At 55.3% G+C, this 8,926-nt stretch overlaps 1 protein-coding gene across 1 annotated transcript; it reads left to right on the forward strand.

Annotated features, from left to right (window-relative positions):
* Nucleotides 1–1,246: 1,246 nt before the first annotated feature.
* Nucleotides 1,247–8,923, forward strand: DDOST (dolichyl-diphosphooligosaccharide--protein glycosyltransferase non-catalytic subunit). Its single transcript, XM_047083020.1, has 11 exons — nucleotides 1,247–1,498; nucleotides 1,708–1,818; nucleotides 5,070–5,156; nucleotides 5,953–6,056; nucleotides 6,190–6,284; nucleotides 6,567–6,660; nucleotides 6,924–7,072; nucleotides 7,440–7,587; nucleotides 8,065–8,185; nucleotides 8,294–8,400; nucleotides 8,492–8,923. Exons 1-11 carry the CDS (start codon nucleotides 1,345–1,347, stop codon nucleotides 8,639–8,641), a joined length of 1,320 nt encoding a protein of 439 aa, XP_046938976.1. The 5' UTR covers nucleotides 1,247–1,344; the 3' UTR covers nucleotides 8,642–8,923.
* Nucleotides 8,924–8,926: the final 3 nt, after the last annotated feature.

Below are 8,926 nucleotides of genomic sequence, written 5' to 3' on the forward strand. Positions count from 1 at the left end.
TGGATGGTCCTGAGCAGAGCCGGAGAAGGAGGTTGCTGAGTTCGGTTTCAGTGGAGACCTGAGCGTGTGAGGAGCCCTGGGTGACCCTGAGCAGTGGGACTCCTAAGCCACCTACAGGCATCATCAGGTCTGAGTTCAAGGTGAACGGATGTGGCATTGTATGCAGAAGGGTAGGAGGGCTGGGCTGGGACGCCCAGGGTGGGGGTGAGGCTTAACTCTCAGTGGAACCAGCAGAGATGGAGAGGAGGTAGATTCAGTTAAGGAGATGGAGGGAGGGAGGTTCTGACTTTTGCCCCCACATTCTTTTGGGTGGGCAAGTGTGAAAGGTCAGAAAAGAACAGCTGCCTTCTGTCTCCACCATCGCTATTTGCCCCAGGATTGTGGTTGGGACCCAGCCTTGGAGCTGCTTTTACTTAGACCCGTGGTGGGGCTGAGGTGAGCCAGGTGCTCCTCATCAATTTAGAAGCTAGCATTACTGAGGGGAGGCTGAGCCACACTCGGCACGAAGTGCTTCAAAACCTGCCCCTGAGCTCCCACGAGCTCAGCTTTTCCAAAGGCACGCAGGTAAGTGGGAGGGCTGAGCCTCGCTATTATTTCTATTTCCAGCCTAGGAAAGTAGCCCGGAGAGAAGTGAAATGCCCCAGCAGCAGGGGTAGTGAGAGGCGGAGCTGAGAAATGAACCCAGCTACAGCGTTTTCATCGGGAAGCCAGTTCGCCGCCTATCCAGCTGCCTCCAGCATGGGCCACCAGGCCTGGTAGGTCAGGCCCGTACCCAGGCCGCTGGGTCCATTAGTGACAGGAGATTCAAAGTATCCTAGCCCTGATCTTAGTTTTCCAACCCTTTCCTCCCTGGAGATAGAGATGGGGCCTGGTTTCTAGTCCCGAGTCTGTCCTGGGCCAGTGAGGACACAGCCAGGGAGCACCAAGGAGGTGGTTCCAAGTGGCCACCACCTCTCCAGGTCGCATAAGGGACAAGCCCGCCTGATGAGGAGGCGGGATCTGGGCTGCCGGCGGGAGTCCGGCCTGGGCGGAGCCTAAGGGCGCTCGGCCTTGTTGATTGGCTGCGGTCGCAGAGCTGTCTTTCTAGGATTGAGCCTTTTCCTTTGGGGGGGGTGGAACCTCACGCCCCTTCCGCCAATAGGATTCAGAGAGTCCGCCTCCAACCGGGGCACTTCCGGTGGTGCTAACCCGCTCTTCTCCCGCGCAGCAGCGTCTCGGAACCCCCGGCCACAGCCTACCCGGATCGTTTCCAGATGTTACTCTAAGTCCACGAACTGCGATTGGGCAGCGTAGACGGGGCACTTCCGGTGCCCGGGTGCCTGGGTTCTCGGCAGGAAGCGCAAAATGGAGCCCGGCGCCGCGGCCCGCGCTTGGTCTCTCCTGTGGCTGCTGCTGCCCTTGCTTGGCCCGGTCTGCGCTAGCGGTCCCCGCACCTTAGTGCTGCTGGACAACCTCAACCTGCGGGAGACGCACTCGCTTTTCTTCCGAAGCCTGAAGGGTGAGACCGGGACCCGAGGGGGCGGTGGGGGACAGTCGGGTTGGAAAGGCTCCCGAGCCCGAGGGCAGCGACCACCCTCCCTCCTACTGGTTTTCCACGAGGGAGCTGCGAGCTCTGGCCTCTCGCTTGCGGGGGCGGTCGTGACCCTTGCAGTGGTGGTTTCCCCTGGCGTGCCGTCTTCCTCAGCGCCCTGTTTTCTTCTCGTCCAGACAGGGCTTTTGAACTCACGTTCAAGACCGCAGATGACCCCAGCCTGTCCCTCATTAAGTACGGGGAGTTCCTCTATGACAATCTCATCATCTTCTCCCCTTCGGTGGAAGGTAAGTGCTGCGCGTCGCTCCCAGAACTGGACTTCAAGGCCCACGATCGATCGCTTTCTTCTGGGTCTTGTGCATTTTCTGGGTCATGGCATGGGTCACCAGCCCTGGCACTGCTGCTGCCAGGGAGGAGGAAAACGTTCACTTCTAACCTGGGCCCGGGAGGGAACATCCTTTCTTAAAGACACAGCTGAGGGTTGTGGGGTCAAGTGTTGCACAGACCATGGAACAGCAGGCCCTGCTACTCTGGGAAGGGGTTTCCCTATAAAGGGCCTGATAGAAAGATGGAGAGCCCCCCCCCCCCCCCCAGCCTGGGTTGGCTTGTGTGGATAGGGGAAGTGGCATGCTATTAATATAGTTTGCCTACAGAAGCCTCCTGATGGTTGATTCTATGAATTCAGAAGGATTCAGTTTCAGAGTTGGAAAAGAACATGAGCCATAATCTAGCCCAACCCCCTATTTGAGGCTGGCTGGGTATGTGCAGGGCCTAGTGGAGGGCTGGTTGTGGAACAGAATGCATATCTTCACTGGATTATCCAACTGATACTTCGGTATTCCTGTGACAGCCTACAAGTTGTGCTCAGATGGATGGGGATGTCAGGAGAAGGAAGGAAGCTGTGGGTCAGACAGGTGGGGGAGAGGCTGAGCTAGGCTCTCGCTTTGGGAAGGTCAGAGAGCCTAAACAGTGTTTCTCAAATCTTGGTCATTTCCGTACCGCCTTCCTGATTTTTACTGTATTCCATATCACCTGTTAATAATTACCTAACGCTTTCTTTAGATTGACCCCTTAAAAAAAGAAAAAAACAACAAACTGTAACATCATTTAAAAAGGAAGCTAGTAGTGAACTCAATGTCACTACTAAAAATGGAAAGCCAGGATCCTTACCTTTCAGTGGAAGGAACTATAAAGGCAATTAGCAAATGTTAAAGAAGTGTTAAGATCAGTATCAAACTAAGATATTCTCTTTGATGGAGCAAGCTTAGAAAATCGTTGGAAAGGCAAGAAGTCTCTCTGAGATTTAGTGTTGTTTAAAGCCCTGCCCCACACCACTGTCCTACCCTTTCTGCCCCTATCAGGGTAAGCCCCACAGGCTTACGTGTGCTGGTGGAGGCAGGGGGGTTCGGTGTAAGAGTTTGGCCCTGGCTCTGAGGGCCCTTCTGTGGGACTGTGATCTCTGTTAGCCCTCTCGGGTGTGAGAACTCTGGCGTCCTTCTCTGTGTATCCCTGGGTTCCTCGCCAGCTTGGGGATCAGGAGGCTCTCAAGTCACATGCAGTGATGGTCACAGAAGAATGATCCTGAAAAAACAGGGTTCTATTTTATAGATGGGCACATGAGCTCAGGAAGGCAGAATTGCCTGGATTCAAGCCCAGGTATCTCTTACAGTCTGGGTTCTTTCCTCTTTAGAAGGATTTCTCAACAGTGGCACTTCTTGACATTTTGGACTGGATAATTCTTTGTAGTAGGGGGCTGTCTTGTGCACTGTCAGATGCTTAGCAGCATCTCCAGACATGGCCCTTCAGGGCAAAATTGCCCCTGGTTGGGAACCACTGTCTACCGTATTCCACCAGGAGCTGCTTTTGAAATTGTCTAAGACTCTGCCTGGCCTCTCTGTAGGCCTCTCTGTGGGTGGGTGGACAGATGGCTTTCTGGATGTAGGTAAAGTCCCCAGATACAAGATGTTCTGTCTGTGCCTGAAGGTGAGGGAAGTTGCTTTTTTGTCTTTCTCTCAAAATTACCTCTCAGAAAAGAGGGCCGTTCTCACAGTTGCATCTTCACAAAGTCCTATTATAGACTCATTTCCGACTGCCTAATGGGTGTGTAATGGACAGACTTCCGCATCCAGTCTCCGCACATGGCACTTCCATCCTTCCAGTTGCTTGGGCCAGAGATCTTGGGGTTGTCCTTAGCACCCCTCTCTCTCTCACCCCATATCCGGCCTGTCACAGGCCCTGCTGACTGTGCCTTCAGGAGTGTAAGCCCACCCCGTCTCCCACCTCCCTCGCCCCTCCTTCCCCCCTCCCTTTCTCTTCCCTCCCTCCCCCCCCCCCCCCCCCGATTATCACGGTGGCCTTCTGATCCACCGCTGTGCTTCCACCCTAGTCCCCTGTACCCGATTCTCCACCCAGCTGCCAGAATTGTTCTTTAAAACTGTAAATCAGGGCCTGTTGGGGTCGTGCTCAAAACCTCCAGCGGCTCCTCTTTATGGCCAACCTCACGGGGCCTGTAAAGCCCCGTGAGCTGCCCCTCCTGCTTCAGCCTGGCCACGTGTGCTTTGGCTCCCCCCTCCCTACTCCGGCTCGGCCACACTGGGCTCCTTGCTGGGACAGGCTCACCTGCCTTGGGGAACTCGTACCTGTCATCCTTAACGCCCCCCGTGCTGCCTGGGTCACTCTCACACCTCAAATGCTACTTGCCCAGGTCTTCCCTGACCGACCTTTATATAATAGCTCCCCCCTCCCGCCTTTGTCCCTTTTTTGCCTTCTCTGCATGCACTACATGAATTCCTGAGCATTTCCTCCATCACTTTATGTTGAACCTCAGGGTGTACTTTGGGGAAGACTCTTGGTCCAGTTCTGGATGCTTGTGATAGTCACCTGACCGGACTGACTGACAAAACAAAGATCATCTCATAAGTACAAACATTGGAAGTTGAGCCTTTTTGGTGATCGCTTTAATAAAAGCAGTCTACAAACTGGTTCTGTCTCTCATGGATCTAAATCTGTAGGGTTAACGGGGAAAAAACCGTGCGTGTTGGCAAATGAGTACTTGTGACCGTGTCATCCTCAGACCCAGGGGCGCTCTGTCTCAGACAGTTGAGACGGAAGTGAGATTGATGGGCTCTGGAAAACTGTGTTAGCCCAAAGTGACTCTGGCGAAGACAGAGATACTCATGTGAAAGGTGCAGGTGAGGAGTTTGAATGAAGTTGTATCATGAAATGTAGCTGAGAAAACGCAGCACTCCTAAACATCTATTTTGAACGTGACTCGAAATGTATGTAAGTAACTTGACATCTATAATTGGTAGGTGTTTGACTATATCGTCCATACTTCTGTAAGTTAAAAGTTTATGAATTCAAGTTGTTACTGTTGGATCTTCACTTTGGGAAGACGGGCATCTGTGGTAAATGTCCCTCTCGTTCTGGGCCTCCAGAGGGCTGTTCTGGGATGGACTGTGGCTGGTCTGTGGGCCACTCTCCCCCGCCCAAATGTCAGAGGAGCCGTCTGGGTCACCGAGTCTGGTGCTTCTTTCAGATTTCGGAGGCAACATCAACGTGGAGACCATCAGTACCTTTATTGACGGTGGAGGCAGTGTCCTGGTAGCTGCCAGCTCAGACATTGGTAAGTCTGACCTGTGAAGGTCTGGTGCTTTCCAGCGTTTCTCCAGGAAGCTTGGCAAGCTTTACAAATGGAAGTTGCCAGATTGGTGTTCACTGGGTGGGCCTGGTCAGGGAGCGAGGGAAGTACAGAGCCATTCACCTCCTCCTGTCACCAGGACCAGGGAGATGTGGGGCCTTTTATGGGCTGGGAACCCTGTTTTTTCCCAGTTTGGTTTTTTCCCTTTGTTTTTGTTTGTGTTGGTGGGCCTTCCCTTACAGAAAGAAAAGATGGGGCTGGCTACTTGGGCAGAACCCAGAGTAATTTGACAGATTGTTTTTTTGTTGTTGTTCCCTATTTTGGAAATTTTCAAACATACGTGGAAGTAGGGAGAGAGCAGTATTCTGGAGCCTGCACGCGTATCCCGCAGCTTTGGTTGGTGTCAGCACCTGGCCAGTCTCATTTTGTTTTTCCCAGTGTTGACAGACTGGGGTGATGAGGAGGAGAAGTCCCGTGAAGCCAGGCTCATTCAGGTCAAGTCTGCCTGAGGTTATGACTTTGCCTCAATGGGGGGTTTTGTGTATTTGTGGGCAGAGGACCAGGTGGTTCTCCGTGTTACTGATTCAGGTTCTGACCCCTGGAGGCAGAAAACCGTGCTGTTTGTCCAGCTGTCCAGTTGGGGCTGAGCACGGCCTGGGGAAGTGGCAGGGCCTAAGGGTGACTGGGAGAGGGTGAGTCACCAGGAGGCCAGGGAAGCGACCCTGCTTGGCCCAGGGCCCACCTGTAAGGGTTAAACCAGGCATTTCTTGGGTCTTTGCAGGTGACCCTCTTCGAGAGCTGGGCAGTGAGTGTGGGATCGAGTTCGATGAGGAGAAAACAGCCGTCATTGACCATCACAACTACGACATCTCAGACCTGGGCCAGGTAATCGGGCCCGTTACCTTCCAGGTTTGGGGCCCTTCCACCAGGGCTCAGCCTGGAAACCGAGAGGGGGTAGGAAGGGAGTCCCTGGCGTGGAGGCGCCTTTTCCTGACCCCATCTCCCTCTGTTGCCGCAGCACACGCTCATTGTGGCCGACCCCGAGAACCTGCTGAAGGCCCCAACCATTGTTGGGAGATCATCTCTGAACCCCATCCTCTTTCGAGGTGTTGGGTGAGTGAGCAGGCCCAGGGCGCTAGAAACCTGGGGAGGATGGGAAACTAACCCACCCTTGATGGTTTAGGGGGTTCTATCCCTGGAGGAGAGGGGAGAGATTAATTTAGGACACTCAGAGTCAGACTTCGTTGTTGCAGCAAGAGGAAAGCTAGTGGCGTAGCAGGCGTGCGACTGCTGAGAAAGCAGGACTCGTCCCTGTGAAGAAGTGACCCTTCGGGACCCAGGTCCTTGAGCTCAGTTCTCAGGGTCCCTGTGGGGTGTTCTCCTTTCCTTCTGTAGGATGGTGGCCGATCCTGACAATCCTTTGGTGTTGGACATCCTGACGGGCTCCTCCACGTCTTACTCCTTCTTCCCGGATAAACCTATCACCCAGGTGAGGGGCCGTTGCAGCCTTGAGGCCTCCGGGCCCCGGGCCCAGCGGCGAGGCCCTTTATGTGAAGACAAGCAGGAGTAAGAGAGCACACGGGGCGGAGGCTGGTGAAGGAGAGGTTGCTGGGAGCAGGAAGGGGCAGAGGTGCCGGGGCCTCCGGTGCCGCCCTCAGGTTGACGTCCGGCCTGCTGTCCTCTTGCCCCAGAGGCCCAGCTGCCTGTCCTTTCCCCGGGCTCTCCTGGATGACAGCCCTCTGTTGTTCCCAGTACCCCCACGCGGTGGGGAAGAACACCCTGCTCATTGCTGGGCTCCAGGCCAGGAACAACGCCCGGGTCGTCTTCAGCGGCTCCCTGGACTTCTTCAGCGATGCCTTCTTCAACTCGGCGGTGCAGAAGGCTGCGCCCGGCTCCCAGAGGTGGGTGCTGGCAGGCTCGGGGGCGTGTGGTCTGGTGCTGGGGAGGAAGGAGCCTTCCAGCTGGAAGCGTCGGAGGCCAGGTGTCCTTGGGTTGAAGACTTCGTTGCTGTGTTGGTATCCTAGACTTTCCAAGGTGGCAGCGGCTTACCCGGAGATGTTTCAGCGAGTGTGTTTGTTGTGAAGGTGACCCCACAGCAACACCACCTGACCTCTTTTCCCCGTTCCCTTGAAGCAGGATACCTAGATACGTATGGTCTCCAGGCAGAAGCTAGTTTCAGGCAGTTTGTCTCCATGGATCGTGACTGTCAGGCATCGCTGCAAAGAAGTCGGTTCTGGGCCCCTAGCCTCCCGTTTGCCCCTTCTGCAGGTATTCCCAGACGGGTAACTACGAGCTAGCTGTGGCCCTCTCCCGCTGGGTGTTCAAGGAGGAGGGTGTCCTCCGTGTGGGGCCCGTGTCCCACCATCGGGTGGGTGAGACCGCCCCACCCAACGCCTACACCGTCACCGACCTAGTGGTAAGAGCGTCTTGGAGCAGGAGGGACCCCTGTGGTTTGGGCCAGGTTGCTTTAGCTCAGAAGCGTTTATTGAATATTTAGTGGCCTAAATAAGGATGAATAAATTAATCTCTACTCCTGAGAAAGTGTAGGTGCAGAGGGCCCGGTGCACAAGCCAGTGTCTAAAGAGGCGTGAAGAGGTGTGGGTTTGTCGTGGAGGTGTAAAAGCGGGAGGGCTCTGCTGGTGCGTTCTGCTGGTTGGGGGGAGAGGGGTGGAGACTGCAGCGAAGGTGGCGGCAGGGCTCCCTGACGGTGCCCGGCCCGTCCGCGAGTGGGGCAGTCTGGGTGCAGACGTTGGTGGTCCAGGGCCGAGGTGGAGAGGGGCGTTAGCGGGCTGGGGAGCGGGGGGCTCGCCCGGGGGTTCCTGCCGGGTCCACGAGGGACTCGGTGCTGCTCCGAGGGTGGTGACTCCCCCGGCCGACCGGCCTGTCGTCTCAGGAGTACAGCATCGTGATTGAGCAGCTCTCAAATGGCAGATGGGTCCCCTTTGATGGTGATGACATCCAGCTAGAGTTTGTCCGCATCGATCCTTTCGTGAGGACCTTCTTGAAGAAGAAAGGCAAGTAGTGCTCTCACGGGGGACAGCGGCAGGACGACAGTCCCGCGGTGCTCGCTCTTGTGAGGCTGACGGAGACACCCCTCCCGGTGGTCTTGGCTCCCCCCACAGGTGGCAAATACAGCGTCCAGTTCAAGTTGCCCGATGTGTATGGAGTGTTCCAGTTTAAAGTGGATTACAACCGGCTAGGCTACACGCACTTGCACTCTTCCACTCAGGTGAGCCCAAGTCACGGTCCCCTTTTCGGCCGGAGTGGGCCTCGCCTGGGCTGCTGAGTGGCCGGGGCCTGTCCCCTCTGTCGTGTTGCAGGTGTCGGTGAGGCCGCTCCAACACACGCAGTACGAGCGCTTCATCCCCTCGGCCTACCCGTACTACGCCAGCGCCTTCTCCATGATGCTGGGGCTCTTTATCTTCAGCACGGTCTTCTTGCACATGAAGGAGAAGGAGAAGTCCGACTGAGGCGGCCGAGCCTTGGGACTCAAAACATGCAGATGGGGGTTACATAGGGTTGGGTTGTCTTTATGGTGGTGTGTGTGTTTCACTTGTTTGTTTGTTTGTTTGTTTTTTTAAGCTGTGGGACAGTGGCAGACTCTCACCTCAGTGGGAGACGCGGCACTGAGTACCAAGGGGGTGGGGGTGGGGGGATGATTTTTATGTTGAGTTTTTCCACCTGATGCTAAGTGGTATTTTCCATGTGTGGTCACTCTCATTTCTAAGATAAAAAGAAACCTTGCCCTCCAACGT

This window comes from Lynx rufus, unplaced genomic scaffold (genome assembly GCF_022079265.1).
Source record: "Lynx rufus isolate CCGP_SWC_20201006 ecotype Redwood Valley unplaced genomic scaffold, mLynRuf1.p SCAF_2, whole genome shotgun sequence".
In the NCBI taxonomy this organism is placed as follows: Eukaryota; Metazoa; Chordata; class Mammalia; order Carnivora; family Felidae; genus Lynx; species Lynx rufus.

Coding starts and splice junctions, on each gene's coding strand:
- DDOST (XM_047083020.1), top strand. CDS start 1,345: ATGGAGCCCGGCGCCGCGGCCCGCGCTTGGTCTCTCCTGTGGCTGCTG. Junction 1,819..5,069: donor CTTCTCCCCTTCGGTGGAAG/GTAAGTGCTGCG, acceptor TGCTTCTTTCAG/ATTTCGGAGGCAACATCAAC. Junction 6,285..6,566: donor ATCCTCTTTCGAGGTGTTGG/GTGAGTGAGCAG, acceptor TTCCTTCTGTAG/GATGGTGGCCGATCCTGACA.